The sequence below is a fragment of the Lissotriton vulgaris genome, chromosome 3_1, assembly GCF_964263255.1.
Source record: "Lissotriton vulgaris chromosome 3_1, aLisVul1.2, whole genome shotgun sequence".
Lineage (NCBI taxonomy): Eukaryota > Metazoa > Chordata > Amphibia > Caudata > Salamandridae > Lissotriton > Lissotriton vulgaris.
Window position 1 is genome coordinate 1028869275 of NC_141689.1, and position 21825 is coordinate 1028891099.

Consider the following 21825-nt stretch of genomic DNA (forward strand, 5'->3'; position numbering starts at 1 on the left):
CTGTCGGACTTTTGACTCACGTAAGACCATTTCGAACTTTAGATTTTTCCCTTTAGGTTCCTTTAGTTTTGTTAGGGAAATAGGGTTTAAGGAATGAGTTTCTGATTTTTCATGCTGATTTTGATTTAAACTGACAGTCTAATGTGCCTTTCTAATAAAATGATGCTTATTAAAATGCATATAAAAGAATTATAAATCTTGAAAATGCTCTTTGCTTGATAAATAAAGTTAATAAATAGATTTTGAAATGACAAGCTGGTCTGGTTTGTTTCGTTTATGTTACCATTAGTTAATCCATTGCCAAGATTTTGACTTAATTAAATGTTCATTTAAGAGTTTTGATTAATTCGGTCATATGATTCCGTTGGTCAAATCTTGTCTCAGTCATTTATGGGCCTTGTGTTAAAATTGTGAATAATGGTGAGTATCATGGTGTAGAGATATGCTTATGAGACAGAACTTCGTTTGGCCCGCTGGATCAAACAGAATCATCACAAATCATGCATTGCTGATGCCTGGACAAGCATGAACCCCAAATGTAGACAACTGCAAGATAAATAATGAAAGAAAGCAACTGGTAGATGTAAACGAAAATACACCACGAAAATGTCAGAAACCGGTTACAATGAAAATCAAATGCTGAAAATTGTAATCCAAGTGCTAGGCCGTGTATTTGGCGGGAGAACAAAATCAGTATTGGAGCAGAAAGCCTTACACAGGGGCGTCAAATGTGCAATGGAATAAATTTCAGAGCTTCGCAGAAACATCTTCTGTCATCTCCTGCGGTTCCCTCCAACTGCCACAGCTTGAAATTCGAAAGAGCCTGATTCAAAAGTGGTCAAACTGGTGTAGCACCAAGATAAGAGATGATAGATAGGAGGGGTAGAAAGGGTGAAAAGAAAAGCAGCCACAAGGGAGGAAATCCTGAAATGTGGCTATTGTGAATGACACAAAGGTGAAGGAAGGCCATAAATGAGATAAGGTGACAAGGCAGCCTGCCTGCTTTGTGCTGTTCAAGCAGACTGTCACCGAGGTGCAAGGCGGAGCTGAATGAGGGAGGGATCATCCAAGCAAAAGTGGTTAACAGACTCATTTTATTGACCCGTTTAATGGCATTACTGTAAACTTTCACCTACCTGTAGGATATTTTCTTCAGCGCCATTAAACAGGAATATGATTGCGTGCTGTAGGGGTTCCGAAGACCTGGACAACACATGTAGAACTTCGAGCATCACGGCACAGCTGACAGCATCGTCACTGGCACCTGAAAAGGCCCGTAAACAATAGATTGTAATTGCATACTGTACATATGATTTCTTAGAAGGATGCATGCACTAATTCACAACTAAATATCGGACTGCATTTGGCACCCCAGCATAAGAAATATGTGCAGAATACTTCACAGTGGTGAGGACTTTCATTCTTAAAAATCATAACATTTATCGTCATTTTTTAATACTCTTGGGAAAGTAATACTTTGTGCTGTATTTCGCAATATGCAATGGCCTTAACGTTGTGCTGTATCTCGTACTATGCAATGGTCTTAAAACCTTTGTGTTCTGTTTCAACTGCGCAAAGCATATTTTTCTGCTACTGGCCCTTGAGGTACTTATCTGCGCACGCTGGCAGACCGGATAGAACCCACGTGCTGACTGAGCATCCCGTCCACTGAACTCCAATATTGTTTAAATCAAATGTTTACCAAAAAACTCACTGATACCAGGGCCGGACTGGCTTTAGCGGGCACCAGGCAATCCCCTGGCGCACCGCACGGGTGGCGGGCCGTTTTTGCAGCATGGCTGCCAAATCGGCCCTGTAGCAAAATCGGGAATGGGGCTGTGTGTGTGTGTGTGGGGGGGGGTCGATGGGGAGGGACCGGCCAAGCACTTTGCCAGGGCCTGTTTTGGTTCCCAGTTCGGCCCTGACTGATACGGGCATAATACCTAAATGAATTCTCAACCGAAGGGGAAAGGCACTTGCTAAAAATCAGTATGGCGTCACACCATAGTATCATGCATTTGCACTGACCTAGGGGAGTCTAACAAAGGAAAATCCAAATTAAATCTATGAACTGGTATCATGTCACAATCAAACTCATGAAAATAAATTTTAATGTGTCTGGCTACTGCTGGGGAAACTGAAAAGTCCAGAAACGTCTTTGCTGACTGTACCAGATATTAAAACTACTATAAAAAGAGAAATTAGGTGCCATGAACGATACTCTGTGGTGAGGACTCTGGAATCATGGTACTGGGGATGAGAATGAGGGATGACATTTTTGAACGAATCATAATAACAAATAAATATGCATATAGCAACTAAATTGATTATTGTAGGAAAATAAAGAAGACCTTACAACATTAATACAATGGTTACCAAAGCCATGAGGCAACCTGGCCTGGGGGCATGTCTCCCAGACGTTGCACTTCTGAACAATACATCCACTAGTGAGCTACATGATGCTATGGAAAGACTCACCCAGCGGGAAAGAGAGCTGCAGAAGAGTACAGGAGAAGTCAGACTAAATAGATGTATGGGATAGGGCTGCTAATACATGGCCAGGAAGCACACAATGGTACTAGTCCAAGTGTAGAGGGAGGTAATGTCTTTTAGAAGCAAAGCAAGGATAAACCAGGGGAACCTGCACTTAGAAGGGAAGAGGCATTACACTTTGCCCTAGTGTTATGAGCCCCAATGTACCCAGACAACCTTTTACCTACATTTGTCCTACCACTGTTCTACATACCCTTTCTGGTGCTGACCTTTTACCTAGTTAGATGCTGCATAAATGTGTGGTTTTCCCCGAAAACCAGCCTCATTTATTATTCATGAGGATTCTCAGTATCACAGCAGGATTACCATCTTCTGCATAATAACTCTGCATAAGGGTCACCAATATCGTCATCCTTGGCCAACAGCCCACAGTACCATGACGCACCTAGGTAGAACACCGGAGGGTACCTTTCGGCTATATAAGTACCAGATCTTTGCTGCGTAAACCAGAGTAGGAAAAGCTTCCATGCAGACATGAAGCGCTGAGGTCCCTGCGCGCAGACACTCCAGCACGCAGTGGTCTGACGTCCCTAGGGGGTTTCTTGTCTATACACCTATATACATGCTAGGTACACTTAGGTACATCTAGTTAGGGTTAGCATCGTAGGAGTACATATTCTTACAGTCATGTATTCATATGCCTGCATATAATCATTTTTTTTAGCACTATAGTAAAATTCTACCTTTTCTTTACACTGTTGGTGCTTATAACAGTAAACCTTTCTAACGGTTGTTGCAGCACACGTATTTTATATTAGAATGACACTGGTTTAATAAATGCTTAATGAAAACGTCTCCATCGTTTATTCTGTGTACTCCTCGGAGACAAAGTAAGCACGAGAGACTGAGCAAAAAGTACTGTATTGTTTCCATTAACCCCTGAGGCGTCAGGGTTGCCATGTTCAATAGTTGCCAGAAACTATTCTCTCCTTGGTAAGGGGGGCTCATTGTGGCACTGTGAGCTAGCTTGCCCACAGACTAACATATCCTGTGGGGGTGTCTGGAATCAGTCTGGACACCAATCCCTTAGTTTATTATGTCTATATGCGTAGATTTGTAGGAACTACACGACATGATGCCGCAAACGTTTGTTTGGTTCTTATTTAACCATCAAATCTGAGCAGTTGAGTCATGCTTTCTCAGAGACCCCTACTCACATTTACCCAGAGACATCTGGAGTGGGAAGGGAAAATCCGCCGCAGCGGAGTAGGTATACCTTATGTATTGACAGAAGGTTTACTCAAGCTTGAAGGGTTATAGTTCCCTATATTGTGCAAAAACCTTATCGTTTTTATAAACGTACCCCCATAATGTCTCAGACAGCAAGCACTGCTGTTGATAGTAATGCTAGTACAAGAAGGGAGGAAGCGGAGCAAGTAGATGCGATAAACATTTCAGAAAACTGCAGAAATGCACTTGCTGCAAAATTAGACAATTTTGGTCTCTCAGCATTTGGAGGGACCATAACATTTGTGATTGAGTCACAAGAGTCATTCAGGACAGAGGTATTCTATTCATGGTTTATATTCCTACCTGCAGATGCACATGCAAATACATTTCATTCTAATACTCCGGATGAAATACAAAAAGAATACGGTCCATAAGAGGACGTAAAAGTTCCGCTCACTTACCAAGAGCATAACAATTGATTTAATGGCGCCCTCCGACATACCACAAAAAAGTGAGACTAGGTCCGCTCAGTAGAGACTGAGCGACTTGGCCAGTCCTAGCTGCATACACACAGCATCCAGAAACTGACACATTGCCAATAGCAGACTTATGTCCACTCACAAAGAAATAATACAAGTTTACAGAAATCTGACAATTCATTTTGAGAACACTCACACTTCAACCTACAAGGGTTACCCCAGCAGGTCAACTACAAGGGATAGCAACTAAAATCACCCCACAAACACTGTACACAGTTATGGGAAGAATGCCCAGTAAACGTGAACAAATGGCATTCTGGATAGCACAGAAAATAGCACAACTAGAGGCTGTGTTTCCACACATAGGCCCACAAAAAAAACACATAATAACAACAATTTGTTTGCCAATGAGAATTGCTCCCCAGATGGAGGACTGTACCACTTGGGACACAATATTTGCTGCCATCTATACCAGGACTCATGGCACCCCTTCAATAGCAGTGATACCAGAGGTATTAAGACAAATACAGAATGAGTACGGAGCAGTACCTGCTCTAAACTTAGGGAGAAATGAATAGGTAATTTTTACCAGGTATCTACGATTATGTTAGCAAACATAAAAGGGGAGGCAGCAGCAGTGGCCATACGCTGACTCCTTTGGGAATGCACTCCTGCTCAACAGGTGCGAGATTTACCAAACATTATCGAACATACCTATGGTTCATTAGGTAGAAATAATTTGGCAGCTAGACCTGCAAAATCACAAGTAATAGGTAGTTCTGAAAAGGATAACTCCAAGCAAGCACCTGATTCTTCTAAAAATAAATGGGATAATGAACAACAAAATAATAGAGAGAATAGATCACTTTCAGGGGGTGGTCTCCTCAACAGGAGCCCTCTGGCAGGAAGTATAACCTTGGAAATCGTGACAACATTAAAAAACCTAACAGGTATCAGGATACTGATACACGTTTCTCTCGTTCCTTTCAGGGTTCATCAAAACAATCCAAGAGGGACGGGCGGTCAGAACACAGATCAGAAGAGCGTTCAAAATCAAGAGATAGACATTGCTCTTCAGACTATAATATCAAAAAAGAAGAAAAAACGAATTCAAAACATCAATTTAAAAAGAAGAAAGTTGAATGCCTTAAAATAAGAAATACCCAGGTTGCGGAGGGCTCAACTTCTGAACGGGGAATAGGCTTGGACGATGCTAGACATCCCAGCAGAAGTAACAATAGCTCACCAGAACCTGATGGAATTTCTAGTGACAGGGGCCTTGAATGAGCTTATCACAGTGGAAACACCAGATACTAGGGTGAGTGTCCCACACCAGTTATTTGACACAGCACTCCATATGGAGGAGGACATACCCAGGAAAGTGAAGGGTCTCTTTTGGGAGAACATGACCATTGGATACAATATCCTTTTGGCTGAAAAAGATTAGCCTCCTGTGTTCGTTATGGACTGCCCAAAGAGAGAAACTGAAATTTTACCAGCTTTCTCCAACCTCTTTCCAGAGTCTTTAAAACATTCATATGCGCAGGAGTGGGCGGTAGCAATAGCTCCTGCATTATACCGCAATCATGTAGGGTGAGATGCTGAGTCACCTCACCATGTTATCCCAGTAAAAACTACTCCAACTCTACAGAGACAGTACCCAATAAAACATGACGCGAAAAAACAAGCCAGGGAGATCTAAGATCAACTTGAATATCAAGGTGTGATTGAAAATTGCACCTCATCCATGAATAATCCTTAGTTTTCTGTAGTGAAACCTGACAATTCATATAGTCTAGTCTTAGACTACAGGCATTTGAACACTTGCATGAAATCCTTTGCAGTACAAAATGTACACAATGGCGCATTAATGAATAACATTGTGAAGAAAAAACACAAAACATTGGATATCCCAGATGGATTCTTTTGCCAAAAATATAGTGCCTAAAAGCAGACATTTGACAGCATTTTCAGCCCTCGGCTCTCAGCGTGAATTCTGTAGATTGTCCAGGGGAATAAGAATATCCCCAAAGTTGTTTTCAGCAAGAGTATCAGAGTTACTTCAAAATGTTGATGAGGTGGCATTGTCTAAAGTCGATGATATTTATCTGACAGACTATGAATTATTGGATCATTTTAATGAGGAGAATATCATACTTCTAGGGTTCACCTCTGATGGCTACAAATTTAACTTTAAAAAAATATATATATATCCCACCTTAATGTCCTATTTAGGGGATATGAACTCTCAAGTGAAGAAAAGAGCCACTGAGTCAATTTCTTTTTAGACAAATGTCTGCTGCTCCAACATCCAAAGACTCCAAAAAATCTACAAATCATTTTAGGATTCCTAAATTTTGTCAGAACATACATTTTGGATTAAGCACAAAAAGTGATACCTTTTTACGATTGAATTAAACCTGATTTTTCAGTTCGAAACAGGACACAAACATTTGGCTCTCCGTGTGCTGGGAACTTTTTGGCCTTTTTCAAAAACACCCTAAATTGGAATTCGTAAACATCATTTTTTGTTTCATTTTCCTCTTCTGCTCTCACTGAGCACTATGGCTTTTGGTGTGCTCAGTTGGTCTAGCAGTATATTGACTATTTAGAGGACTTGTATTGCTTTTTAACTTTTACATCATTTTTTTAACACTTATGTTTTGAGATGTTTCAATATTCATATTTTTAGATGCTTTTTAAAAACAGACATTTTAGCATTTGTTGCTTTGTCGTCCAGTCAAGTGAGGAGTGGGTGTTATTAGTCCCAATGTACCCAGATATAGGCCTAGGTATTTGCACGCCCTTTTATCAACATTTGTCCTTCCATTGTTCTACATAACAGTTTTGGCTCTGACCTTTTATCTAGTTAGATACCACATAAATGTCGTGTGGTGTTACCCGAAAGTTAGCTTAATTTAATATGCATGAGGATTCTCCGTATCACAGCAGGATTGCCATCATCTGCATAATAACTCTGTATAAGGGGCACCATTATCGTCCTCCTTGGCTGACATTCCCACAGTACCATGTCACATCTAGATAGAACCACTGAGGGTACCTTTCAGTTATATAAGTACCATAACTTCGCTGGGCACACCAAATTATGCATTAGATTAGACTAAATTATGCAGGAAGAACGCCCATCTGGAATGGTGTAACATTTGGAGGAATACCCACCACGACTGAAGGGAATTCACTTGCTATTCCCCGATGCATTATACGTATAGTAGATTGGATCGTATCTTAACATTTGCGTCACTGGGGGAAGAGGGTCCTGGTGGTGTCTCACCTGGCCGGAAACTTATTGGATCATGCCCCAGTACTATGTGAGAGAGGTTGGGTGCCAAGCACGATCACCCCTGACTTGGAGGTCGCCCTCTGAGATTCTTCAAGATGTGGAGGATAGATGTGGAGGCGCTGTTGTGATTCTTTGAGATAAATTAATCTTCGATCAATCACAGGTCCACGGCGATAAAAGCGGTGATCCAAGGACGCTGTATTGGCCTCTCCTGTGAGATCGAAGCACCTTGCAGGCCGACCTAACCTGGAAGGCGGAAGGACTGGTGCAACTGCAGAGATTCCAACCAGACGCTCTGGTGGGGTTAGGGAGGGAGTTGGAGGTCCAGTGACATGTGGCGAAGTGAGGGATAGATTGTAATTGTATTGTATTGTAATTGCATTTATATAGCGCTTACTACCACTGACGAGGCATCGAAGCGCTTTTTTGGCGGGTAGCACGCTACTCCTGGACCCATAGAGGATTAGTGTTGAATTAGTATAGTGAAACATGCAAGCACATTTTAAGTGGTGGATAGGTTAGTCAGTTATTTGGATTTGGAATGATAGCAGGAGGAGGACAAAGGTTTAAAGGATTAGTGGTGAATTAATATAGTGAAATACGAGGTAATTTCAGTGGTGGATATTAGTCTGTTACTTGGAGTGAGAAGGATAGGGTAGGGATAAAAGAGGAAGAAAGATTTGCATTCATATAGCACGTGTTACCCCTGATGGGTGTTGAAGCGCTTTCCTGGCGAGTAGCGTGCCACTCCAGATCTCAAAGGATTAGTGTTGAAAATTATTATAGTATAAATATGAAGTAATTTGAGTAGTAGATATGTTATTCAGGCAGTATATTAGTATAGTTGAATATGGAATTTGATAAGTGAACATGTTAGTCTGTTAATTTTGATTGAAAAGGATAGTGGAGGGGTAAAAGAGTGAAGGGTTTTTTTTTAGGTCTTAGCGGGAGCAAGAGGCTTTTGGATGAGTAAAAAGGAGTTTTGGAGTGGAGGAGTCATAGGGGAGAGGTTAGACAGTTTTTTTAGGGGAACGGTGTAGTAAAAAGATGTGTCAGATGATGCAAGGAGGTGTAGAGCAGGAGAGAGTCTAGAAAGGGTTATTTTGGCGATCATAGTAGTGGTATGGGGTTTGAGATAAATGAGAGAGTGGATGCAGAGGATATATTGATAGATGTATAGGATGAGAGATAGGCTAGTGCATTGGAAGGAGTAGTAGAAAGAAGTTTGAGATGAGTCAGTAGGTTGGGATAGAAGATATATTGAGTGAAGTATAGGCTGAGAAAAAGGGTAGTGCATTGGAAATGCTAAATTAGAAGACAGTGATAAATATGTAGATCATAAGTACATTGAAAGTATATAGATACATAAAGGGAGTAAGTATATTTAGATTAAATATATTGATAGAGGCACAGGATGAGAAATAGGGTAGTGCATTGGATATGCTTTTTCAGGAGAAAAGTAACACCGACACACAGATCCAAGAACATGTAAGGTACATAGATGCACAATGCTCTGTTTGTGGAAGTGGATGGTGTGGGCTGGGTATTGCTAAATGAGAAAAAAGGTCAGCATTTCTGGCCCTAGTCCCGACCAGTCTCGTAGAGGCTCAAACAGGCAACTACCCTTGTCCTCTCCGCCATTAACAGGCTCAAACAGGCAACTACCCTTGTCCTCTCCGCCCTTAGCCTCGGCGCCCGGGCTGAGACGCCCTAACCCTGGCCTTTAATAACCCTAGTAATCAGGTGACCCTTTCAGCCAATGGGAACCCTATCCCTAATACTATCCAATCCCAACACTATCACTAAAATCTAGAACCAATAGGAGACCAGGACCTTACAGGTAATCTTAGCCCAAGTCCAAGCACCCAATCAGTTAAAAAAAACCTGATCTCTACATCCAATAAAGGCATTAGCCCTACCAGTAGTCCAAACCCAAGCAGCCAATAGTACAGGTAGCCCTAGTCCCTACTTCCAATAGAAAGCCTAACCCTACTCTTTGTCCCATAACTAGTCCAACAACCAATCACACCAGAAGCCCTAAATAGCTACTTCCAATTAAAGGTCTAACCCTAGCCCTAGTCCCACCCTACTCCCAACACCCAACAACATAAGAAGCCCTAATCCCTACTTCCAATAGAAATCCTAACCCTAGCCCTAGTCCCAACCCTATAATGATTGAATCACAGACCCAGAAACCAATAAGAACCCTCAAATACCCAACCAAGGAGGACATTAACCCTAACCCAATAGAAACACCAGATTCAACCACCAATCAGTGTACCCATGTGCCAACCACTAGCAGACCATATAAGGTCCCAGCGACCTCAGACAAGGTTTGCTGGCCAGGGAGTTGGGAGCTGCTTCTCCTGTTCAGAATCTCCTAGAAGACAGACAGGCTCAATCCACACTTTGGACTTCTGCAGGTAAAGGCTTCACTAACTTGAAATCTAACCATACTGTTTGAATAGAGCTTTACTCCCCCTGCTGGTCGAAAAGAAGAAGTGCACAGGCCTCAGTAAATACAGTTTAAACAGCTCATAGAAGCACCCTCTGATGTAGAATATCCCTGTTGGAGGGGGGTGGGGGGGGGGGGGGGGGTAAGGTAGGGGGGCTGGCCACATTGGCTTGTGAACACAAAATGGTGGCTGATGGGAAACAGATTTGTCACCAAGGAGTGAGAGGGACAAACTACAGAGGTTGGACTGCAAATCCCACAATTCAACATGTTAAATGCAAGCAATCATGGGCAGGGAAAAACCACAAGTTTAAAACACAAAACAGGTGATAAAATATGCAATCACAGGCAGGTCAAAACAGCAATTTTAAACTGTAACAACCACATGAAAAGACAGTAATCATAGAAAGGGAAAATCGTTTTTTAAACAACTTTTGTTTTGGGAACAGAAACACTAGTCTGTCTCCCTACCACTCCCTGGACTCTGCTCACTGCAATCTGGGGCACAGGTAGGCTGCAATTCACAAGATGGAGGAGAATGATTTGGGGTGCACCCAGCAAGGCCTTAAGGGGCCTGGGCAGGTGTGAGAGGACGGCTCAGACTTGCCTGGTAGCTGAATAGCCAATGGTCTGCTGGCCTGGGGTGGGGGCTGGGCAGCTGTTTCTCCTGTTCAGAATCTTCTAGGAGACAGACCAGCTCAATCCACACTTTGGACTTCTTCAGGTAAAGGCTTCACTAACTCGAAATCTAACCATACTGTTTGAATAGAGTTTTACGCCCCCTGCTGGTTAAAAAACGAAGTGCACAGGCCCCAGTAAATACAGTTTTAATAGCTCACAGAAGCACCCTCTGATGTAGAATATCCCTGTTGCTGGGAGGGAGGCAGGGGGCTGGCCTCACTGGCTTGTGAACACAAAATGGTGGCTGGGGGTGCACTGTTTTAACAAACAGGTCTTAGCACAGAGCAAAGGAGAAATTTGGAGGGAAAACAGATTTTTCACCAAGGAATGAGAGGTACAAACTACAGAGGTTGGACTGCAAATTCCACAATTCAACACCACCACCTCCCACACCCAGACTGGAAGAATCCGCTATTCAAAACCTCAAGACAGATCTCGCGTTAGAGGAGACTCTGGCAATGCTTCAGTAGTTGCCAGGGGGAAGGTACCAGGAGCTAATGGCTTCCCTGTGTACTTTTATCAGGCTTTTCCCCCTCCCTTACTCCACACATGTTGGAGGATTACCTTGAATCCAAAGCTGTGGGTGTACTCCCTGGGACCATGCGGGAGGGCTACATCTTTATGATGCTTAAGCTGGATCGGATGGCTTAGAGCTGTCGTCCTACAGACCACTGACCATGATTAATACGGACGTGAAGGTTCTCTGTAAACATTGTCCCTCTGGTGGCACCCAGTAATTACTCAAATATTCCATGAGGACCAATGTGAGTTCATTTCTAGGCATAACACTACAATGGACCTTCGAAGGCTGATGTATGTCCTACATGAAGCAGGGGACTGGGAAGAGGAACTTGCACTGATCGCCATCAATATTGTCAAGGCCTTTGACATGGTGGACTGGCAATAACTTGTGCACATTCTGTGATGATGGAGATTGGTCCTCAGTTCCAGGCATGGGTGCAGCTGCTGTACATGCCTCCCACCAATAGAGTGCAAGTTGGGAAATTATGCTCCGATAGTTGGCTGGGGAACATGTCAGGATTGGTCACTCTCGCCGCTCCATTTTGCTTCGCTGCAGAGCCATTTGGATTCTGCAGGAGATGTAAACCTATGAGATCAGGGTGGCCAGCACCACTAACCTACTGTCTCTTTATGCTGACGAAATCCTTTTTTACCTTATGGCTCCCATACACACACTTCTGCTCCTGTTGGAGTACCTGGATACCTTTGGAAAGCTGTCTGCCTCAATTATAAGAAATCTTTGGTGTTCACCTTAGAGACGATTCTCTCCCAAGATCCAGGGATGTTGCCGGAATTGTCCCTCTGATAGTGAGCAGAAGGTTTTCGCTACCTGGGGGTGATGGCGCACATGAGGCAGAAGCGCCTGCATCAATGGCAGCGTCATGGAGGGCTTCCGCTCTTTCATTAAATTCTGGAATACCCTTCCTCTTATGGGACGGTGGCCATCTCGAAGATGGTGTTTTTGCCAAGGTGTCTATACTCCATCCAACATTTGATTGATAGTCTTCCTCCGGCTGTGTTCAGGCAATTGCATTTCCTACTTACTTCCCTGATCTGGGAGGGAGGGCATTGCGGGGTGGCGATGAACTGTCTATTTTTGCTGCTGGAGGAGGAAGGTCTGTCAGTCTGTAACCGGGAGGGGTGGCCCCGCCCCCTGTAACACGGAATGAGCCCGTAAAATGTGACCCCCACCCTCTTGTGTCCACAGGTGTCTGGGAACACGAGCTGGAATCGAGTGGAAGAGAAGTACAGCTGTGACGAAGAAGAAATGGAACACGGTCCCTTTAACTGGCCCCGAGCAGGTAACGAGGAGGAGGAGACCTCCATCGCCTTAAAAGACGCCCAGCTGCAGGAACAGGTGTGTCTATACACCGGAGGAGCTGTCAGAGCGGATTGGAGTGGAGGTGAGGCGTGGAGCAGAAGAGCATCTTGGAGCGGAGGAGAGGCGTGGAGCGGAGGAGAGGCGTGGAACAGAGTAACAGACGGCGGCGTGTCCTGGGACGAGAGCCCGGTAGCTGAGGAGAAGAGGAAGGAGCGCATCGAGGAGTCTACAACGGCGGAGGCGAGAGACGGAGCAGAGGTTGGCGTTGCTTCTGAAGAGGGAGCGGCTGCGGATTCGGGAGCCTCACCTGCCGAGAAGGAGAAGCCAGGAAGCCGACGCCTCGGGTTCCTGCGGAGACCAGCGGGAGCTACAGGTCCAGGAGGACAACGGACACACGCGTCGCCCAGCCACTCCCCTGGAGGGGCGTGGCTAACAGAGGTGCGTGAAAGGGTTGCGGGGTGGATGCGACACCAGAGAAGGGGAGTACCCTAGACCCTTAGACGTAAAACCCCTGTGCACTTCCCTCACTTTCCCGTTAAAGACTGAAGCACTGAGTGATCCCTCACCCCCATTCCTAAACACTGAAAGTTGTGCCGTACATCATACTAATTCCTCCTCGGTTTCCGTCATCCCCTTCGGTGGAGCCTGGGCCAAGACGGATCCCGAAGAGAAAGGAAGGCGGAGCCCGACCCGTCGTAGAGAGGAGGGGGTGATCAGCAAGAGTCGGAGGGAGAGAAGCCGTTCTCCTCGAAGACTTCACATCAGGAAGACCTGTACCGACAGACTGTTTAACTCAATAAAGCCAAGTTTGAACCCTACTAAGACTCGTCTATTGCCTATCAAGGTACAGCCCGTCACACAGTCCCAAACTTGGAAAAATACTATCTAGCCTCCCAGATACAATACACCATACAGTGGCTTTCAGAGGGGGACAACTGGGAGAAATGGCTTCTGCAAGGCACAGCTGGTGACTACCCTCCCTCAAATTCTGATGGCAGGGGGGGGGGGGGGGAAGAGACGTTGGTTAGGTGTCAGATCTCATCATACACTGCTTCATTGTGGGAGAGCACTGAGAACGTAGTCCTGAAACTGGCCCGTTTTGCCAGAGAGTTTGCTTTTTGGGATATGTTAGCCTTTCGGGTGCTTGCAGATACCATGGATGTGTCTGCCTGGCAGGAGGGTGGTTGTGAGACCCTTGGAGCTCTCTACCCCAATAAGAAATGTATCTCCTTCGAAGACGCCCAGAGCATCTTTGGCTTGGAGGAGGGCAGTTTCTACAATACACTAGTCTTACAGCTATACTTAGGGGTATATATACCTCGCTTCCCACTGCTCCGGGTGTGTCACACTCCTTTTGGGGTTTGTTGGAGCTGGCGGGGGCATGTCACTTGGTTTCTTTATTCTACCAAACCATGACACCTGATTGGACTCGTACCCCCTCGTCGGAGTTGTTGATGGCTATTATTGGCGTTCACAGTGCTATTGTTCCTGTACAATGTAAACACTCAAAGAATGTTTATTCAAAACAATTATGCAGCAAGAAAGCATATTGCAGCCTATTCTGTGACAGCATTATTTCAATGTCCTGATATTTTAACACATTAATACTCCTTAGGCCATGGTTTCAACAGATTAAAACCAGTTTAACACCCGAGGAAAGCAATCATCAACCAAAACATGACCAATTAACCTTTACAATGGTCTGACACCGCGCTCCACCACGTGCAGCGCTTTTTAAAGTGATTTTCGATGCATTTGCATTAGAAACAGTATTTTGTTCCAACCTGCAAAAGATGCAGCAGATGGTAGATTATGTTGCAAATCGTGTAAATCTGTAATTATGCTGAAAACACAACTGCTGCAGAATTCCAGTGGCCTGGCTGATAGAATTCAGTAGAAGGTGTACTGTGTCGTCAACACCAGATCAGGCTGTCCCTCCAAAATGGACGACCAAGAAAGGAGACCGAGACCAACAGCAACTGTGAAATAGCTGTAGTCTCTTATGACAAAGACATCGTGTGCAGTTGACGGCAACACAAGGACTCCACTAATTTGTACTTTATGGTAGTGTGGCAAGAAGTGAGCCATGACTCAAGAAAACGCACCACCTTTTATCAGAGATTCTCTAGCCATGAGGCAAAACATTCTAAGAATGGTACCTTTTGGCCTAATAGCAAACTGTTACATTTGCTGAAAAACAAACACATCAGATCACCCCAAGAACCTCATTCCTACTGTGAAGAATGCAGCAAGGGAACCCTCAAGTGTTTAGGAAATAGATAAATGTCTTTGAGCGACCCACAGAGAGCTCCAATCTAAATCGAAGTGAAAAATGTTTTGTGGCTTAAATATCGCGTCTAAAACTCACATAGGAACTTGTCATATCTTGTTACAAAATCGTTCAACGAATCGTTATGTATTGCTAAATCTACGTTAAGTGCCTGTTGCAATGACTTGGTGAAACTTTGCATTTCTGGTAAATGAAACCATGTTTATCTAAACTGGTAGGAAAAGATCACAGGATTTTGCAGTGGATTTTGACGGAGGTATTCATTTTTTTCTATTTTGGTGGTTAGGTGTTGCAATCGCCGTTTGAGACAATCATCGTTTTTATTTTTGTTTGATCCTATTTTTTCAAGAAGAAGCGAGCGCCAAAACCTCAAACGAGATCAATGTCCTGTCTTTGAGGAAGCACGGTACAAATCAGACAGGAGTGAACAAGTAAGGCCTAATTCAAGGAGAGCCTGGAGAGTGGAAGTTACGAGAATAAGCAACTAGAGAGGGGCTAAATCCTGACAATGGCAGTAGATGTAGGAAAATAAGGTTAGAATTGTTGAGTAAAAAGTACAAGCAAGCAGCAGAAATACATGAGGCAAACTGAAGAGAAAACAATCGCCCAAACAAGCCAGGAAGGAACTGAGAAGAACAGAGTCAGACAAGCCAGAAAATTGGCAGAAAATATTAATATTCGCCACTGAGCTTCTAGACTCAGTTGAGCGCAGTTACAAAGTGTAGCAGAGATTCTATTTGTTTAAACAGAACTATGCCTGGGACCACAGAATATTAGTATGTAGGGACAGAGTCACCATAGGTCAGCCAGCACAGCCCTCTCAACTCTGCACCGTTGCTCTGCTAGAATGTTTTTACTTGGTTTTCGAAATGGCCCATCTCTGTGTGTATGTTACGAGGAGTCTTTCTGAAAACCGCAGATGTGAATGCATGTTGTGTCTAAGTGTTAAGCTACGTTTGCTAACCTGATCACAGCAAAGACTGGGCACAAGAAAACACACTATACCTCAACTGAGGTTCACAATGTTGGCTAAAATATTTGTGATACCACACAGACACCAATCAACAGTTAGTGGAATGGGAAACGTTTTGGATAAAACGCTTGGACACTTAAATACCATTTGGTCTCAATGATAACATTGAAATAGTTTGCTTCCTTTGACCCAAGCTGTTGGCTTGGTAAGCAAATATGCTGTTCTACACAGCGAGTTCGACTGTTTTTGTATTTTAAATTCAGTTCAGCAACAAAGAAGCAGCGTGGCTCAATAACATATGATCAAATTTGTGGACAAAGCGGTACAAAAGGGAGTGGTGATGGACGGAGCATCTGAACCAATCAATCACTCACACCCAGTCAACAGATCTGGGTTTAATCCATCACCGTTCTTTAGCCCACTCTGCCACCCCAGTTCAGACATGGCCATATGCAAATCAGTCTGACCCTGTGCCTCATGGGAACAGTCCAGCCCGAACAGCCAAGCCATGCCTTCCCTAGACCGGAAACAAGCTTCCTAGGACCGGTTTCTGGCATTACAGCCGTCTTCCGCCCAGCTTGCTTGAATCCAGTGGCAAAGTGAGCAAGGGACTCACGTCTGAGCATACCCTGCCAACTTATGGCGAACAAAGCGGTACAAAAGGAGGTGGTGATGAACGGAGCATCTGAACCAATCAATCACTCACACCCAGTCAACAGATCTGGGTTTAATCCATCACCGTTCCTTCATTTGTGGACATGCAGTACTTTTTTTGATAATGCTGCTATTTAGGGTTCTGTCTCCTTAATATCAGGTCCAGTGGTCCTATTGGGATTTATGTCATTGAACAAAAGCAATTCTTCAAGGTAAGGCATTCACTAGTACTTTTAAACACAGGTTTCTACATTGCAACCACTCAGAACATAGGATTCCCACTCAGGGAATAAAGTGCACCAGCTTTCTTGGGGATGAGATATAGTCCGTTATTTTAATGGGAGTAAAGGGTATTGAGTTCACATACATTATTGGCAGTGACATCGGCATAGTGTTTGATTCATTGTTGCTTGATTTTCCAAATCACAGTCGAAATATATCGCATTATGATATTATCGTCATGGTTACCAACATATCACAGTATTCAGTCTTCAGTAGTTTTTTGAATGTGACAGTCTTTTTCTTGTCTATTGAGCACTATGTCATGTCGTTCAGAAGCGTGTACACTTTTCAAATTAACAAGATCACAGTCAGCCAGATCATTTGAACAATTAGGATGTGAACGCATGACACGCAGTAGCAGTTCATCGTAAAAGTAAGTTGGAGAGTCACAGAAAGGATAGAAATGGAGTAATGGTTGTTCGTTTTTCATTATTAACTCGTGAATAATGTCACTTTATTTAGAATACGGCGGCACACAGTACTTTTGATTGACTGGCAACGCTCTTGCATCGACTGCTGTTTGAGTAAGTGTTTTTCAGCTTTCGTGCACAGAAAGCTCGCTAGTTATAGGGCTGGTACTGAAGGATACTGTTGTATCCTGGCTGAGCACCTTGCTGGATGCTCCTGGTGGGGTCTCTTTATGTCACTTGGAATAAACCATCTTTAAACTATATGATCACTTGTGGACTTTTGATCGTTACAGATACCTTTTTAGGTCTTGCTGTAGCCAATGCGCTTGCGCATTGCTTCTGCGAGAAATTATGTAGGGGCTCCAGGAAAGCCTAACAAGAGGGCTTTGGAATGGGGTTGGCCAGTACATGTGAGGCATTCAAGCGCAAAGCTGGCATCTGGACTGCTTTTGCCAGCGTGCGCTCGGCCTCACTTTCTGCTCCCCCTCTTACTTTCGTTATCGTTCACACCAAGTATGCTTGTTCCCTCCCACCCTTCCTTAGATGCCAGAGGGCTTTGGAATGCAGATTATGGCCAGTGCATTTGCCTCACCATTTGCTCCCCGCCCCCATCAGACTGCAAAGGCTGCCGCTTTAGGTCTCGCTGTAGCCAATGCTCGTGCGCATTGCTTCTGCGAGAAATTATGTAGGGGCTCCAGGAAAGCCTAACAAGAGGGCTTTGGAATGCAGTTTATGGCCAGTGCATGTGAGGCATTCAAGCGCGAAGCTGGCATCTGGACTGCTTTCGCCAGCGCGCGCTCACCCTCACCCTCACTTCCTGCTCCTTCTCTTACTTTCGTTATCGCTCACACCCCATATGCTCGTTCCCTCCCACCCTTCCTTTGATGCCAGAGGGCTTTGGAATGCGGATTATGGCCAGTGCATGTGCCTCACCATTTGCTCCCCCGCCCCCCACCCAACAGACTTGAAAGGAATGAACTTCCCGCTATCTTGTTCTTTTAGCCCTACACTCGCCAAGCATTAGCTAAAGCTCACCAGAGGGCCTTTTGCCCCTCACTAAAAGCTCTTTTCCTCACGTCTTTCTCACTCTCGCAACCATGCTCTTTCTGTTACTCCTTGCTCTCTATCTCCATTCCGCCCCTGTACTTCTCTCTCATTCTCACGCTCTCCCTCACTCTCCCCGTAACATCCCTCTCGCTAACCTACTTTCCCTTTCAATGCTGAATATTGAGAAATATAAGCAGTCACCAGGTGTTTTTAACTCGCTTTTTTTTTTCCCTTTCTACGTGTACATCACTCGTGTTACTCGTCTCTAAGTCCCTTTTTCGCTCTCGCACCCAGGCTCTGTTACTCCTTGCTCACCTTCCAACTCCACCCTCCAAATCCACCCTACATCACTCAGGGGCACCACCACATCACTCAGGGGCACCACCACATCACTCAGGGGCACCACCACATCACTCAGGGGCACCACCACATCACTCGGGGGGCACCACCACATCACTCGGGGGGCACCACCACATCACTCGGGGGGCACCACCACATCACTCGGGGGCACCACCACATCACTCGGGGACACCACCACATCACTCTGGGACACCACCACATCACTCTGGGACACCACCACATCACTCTGGGACACCACCACATCACTCTGGGACACCACCACATCACTCTGGGACACCACCACATCATCACTCAGCCCAACCACATCATCACTCAGCCCAACCACATCATCACTCAGCCCAACCAAATCATCACTCAGCACCACAACGGCACTGTCCTTGCTTGCTACCAACAAGCATTGCCATAGCCAATAGGACTCGTATTAGGAAAGTGTAAGCTATTGGCTTTGTGAATAACGATGCTATTAATTTATATATTTTAAAATCCAACACATTAAAAAAATGTGTCATTTACAATACCAATAGCTCACACTTTCCTAATGCGAGAACAATTGCATTGCAAATGTTTGTTTTGCTTTGCAGGGAAACTTATAATACCAATATTGTTGGGTCATGTGATGACCGGGTAGGTTTTAATTTGTTTAAGGTGTTCTGCTTAAAGCGGCATGTTTTCAGCACATGAATGTTTAGATGTGAAGTGGTGGCACATGGAATAATGTTGCAGGGAAATAAAGACACCCCATGTTTTGTGGGATACGTGGTGCACTCATTGAGAATATGTTTATGGATGCAATACCAACACACAACACATTTTTATGGTGTACGCAAGTGCTCTTGAGCAACATGAACTAATGGAGACAACTCCACGGTGATGAAATAGCTTGTGAAGTTCTTGAACTTTTTGTTATAGTATGGTTCAATACATGGATTATTTGTCAGTTGTATGGTTCCCCTTGACGAAGGGATTCCCAAAATGCATTGGGAACACAGCATTGGAAACTTCATGTTGAATTCACAAATATTAGAATGTCATGAGAAATAACATTTACATTTCATGGGACCCGAGAAATGTGTCAAATGAACCTTTTGTGTTATTGTGGATAATTTTTTGATGTACTTGGAAATCAGTTAAATTGAAAAAAATTGTATAAAAAAAAAATCACTTAAAAATGGGGTATTCAATGATTGCACCTTATGGGCATGCGTAGTGGTGCACCTTGACGCATGTGACAGTTTGTACACATCAATTTGTGGATAATGTTTTCCTGATAGGAGCGGGTCATGTTTCAAGGTAGCACACAACAGATTAACACAGTTGAATCAAAGATTATCTTCGTTATACTGAACACGTAGGTGTGCAGGTAATATCCATAGTTTGCCAAAAATAAACGTGCCATGCGTAACGTGTGTGTGAGGCAAAGCAGCCTAAATGTGCAGGCAAACTACAATACGAGCAAACTAAGCGGGCCTCAAAGGAAACACACGACAAAAGAAAGGACCTAGGAAGGGAGCTCATTTTATATTGTTTTCAATTTGTGGGCATGCATAGTGTTGCCTATGTTTCTGCATGTGCAGGACTTAAAACATTGATCCGCACGTATATGTGAACTGCTCAGTAAGATGGCATTCAAAGCGCAGACCAGCAGCGGTATCAATGTGACCCCAATCCCCTGAACTTTCAGCAGCCGGAACCATCCGTGGAGAGACTAGTCCCTTCCGTGAGTGCCCACTGACTCGTGGAATGCTACTCTGCCATCCCGTTGACTACTGCAGGGCGTCAAGATTCGCAGTGTGCGTTCTTATGGTGCCTGACAAATTTCTTTCCTAGACAACCACCAGCTAGTGGCTGCCATTCCCTTTCTACTGCAAGTGTCTTTCCATTTTTGATAGAAGGTCTATGTTACAACTGTTTCCTGAAATAGGCTATTATTTGTTTGCCTTTGTTCTGTATTACTGTGCAGTTTTCCATTTTTGTTTAATTTTTGGAGCACGGTGCCAGATTAAAACTTACCACCGGATGCTCACTTTTAGGTCATGCGCATACGCTATTGCTGCGATGGGTATTATTTACAGTAAAGGGCTTAGAGCCTGCCCATTGATTACCATTCGGTTGGCTTGATTGCTACTCTTTTTTGCTACTTCCTAATTGGCCAGGTGTCACTTCCATTCATCTGTGTGGTGCACAAACCAAGCACAGATGGATTCATTCTAAATAGAGTCCTTCGGCTGCTCCTGTTGCAATTCTGGTACTATTCCCACCCCCTACCTCCACAATCCTTTTGTCGGTCCTCCCATCCCTAGCCATAACAAAAAAGGCACTATGACATGGCCAGTGCTGGCCGTGACATAGTGCCTTTTTTCCTTTAATTTTAACTCCACTTCTACTCAATAAGCAGTGCCTCCACACTCTTGTGGACCGTGAAGTAAGGATCATTATAACAACGTCTTGTGTCAAACCCTGATACATCAGGTAAAATCAGTAGCAGGCCTTAACCTCTTAAGCGCTGCAGACGGCCAACGGTCGTCACGAGCGCTACCTCCCCAGTGCTGCGCACGACCATTGGACGTCCATTCAGCACTAGTTCCAATGGACAGAGCAGCATTGGGGAGGGATATTTGCATAGCAGCTAAGGTGTTATTCATCCCAGCCTTACCCTCCTGTTCTCCCTTCCATCCTCCCGTTGACGGTTTCCACCCACTATAAGAAACAAGCATCACTATGATGTAGTCTGCGCTGGCCAAGTCATATTGTTTTTTTTTTTTTACTCTACTCTTCCTGACGTTGTATATTCTCACTGTCTCCGACCCCTATTGCCCGCCTCACCTGGTTTAGATAGCTTTTTTCCCTTCTGGTTTTAACTCCACTTCTCCATAAGCAGAGCCTTCATATTCCTGGAGGCCATGGGCTAAGTATGATTATTACGAGGTTTCCAGTCAGCCCCTGCTACATCAGTAAAACATATCAGTAGCAGGCAGTGATTTAATCTTAACTGAAACATGGATAGCAAAATGAGAATGCTCAATCCAATATGTTTACGGAGAATATTAGGAATGTCTTTTGACTGACTTTAGTTAAATTCGTTTAGGGAAAAATCATACTGAAGGGTGCTCATTGCTAGAGATTTTATGACCAACAGATGTTTGCAGCGCTTCCTTGAATAAAGACCAACATCCTCCTTTGTCTGCAAGGTACACCTAAATGTACACAGCTGCGACTGAGACATACGTATAGCCTGCGTGTGGTAAGTGTTAAATTCACAGGAACTGCAGCATTGCTATAGCTAATGTGGACACAATGTGTTTGGAATGTGCCTTGAATTCACATTTG

The 21825-nt window shown here is 44.2% G+C and overlaps 1 protein-coding gene across 1 annotated transcript in view; it reads right to left on the reverse strand.

The window, feature by feature from the left end:
* Nucleotides 1–21825, reverse strand: part of ERMP1 (endoplasmic reticulum metallopeptidase 1) — a 572215-nt gene that overhangs the window by 358338 nt on the left and 192052 nt on the right. The window contains exon 3 of the mRNA XM_086961418.1: nt 1137–1264. Within this exon, the coding sequence (XP_086817544.1) occupies nt 1137–1264 (128 nt within the window). The remainder of the gene's footprint in view (nt 1–1136; nt 1265–21825) is intronic.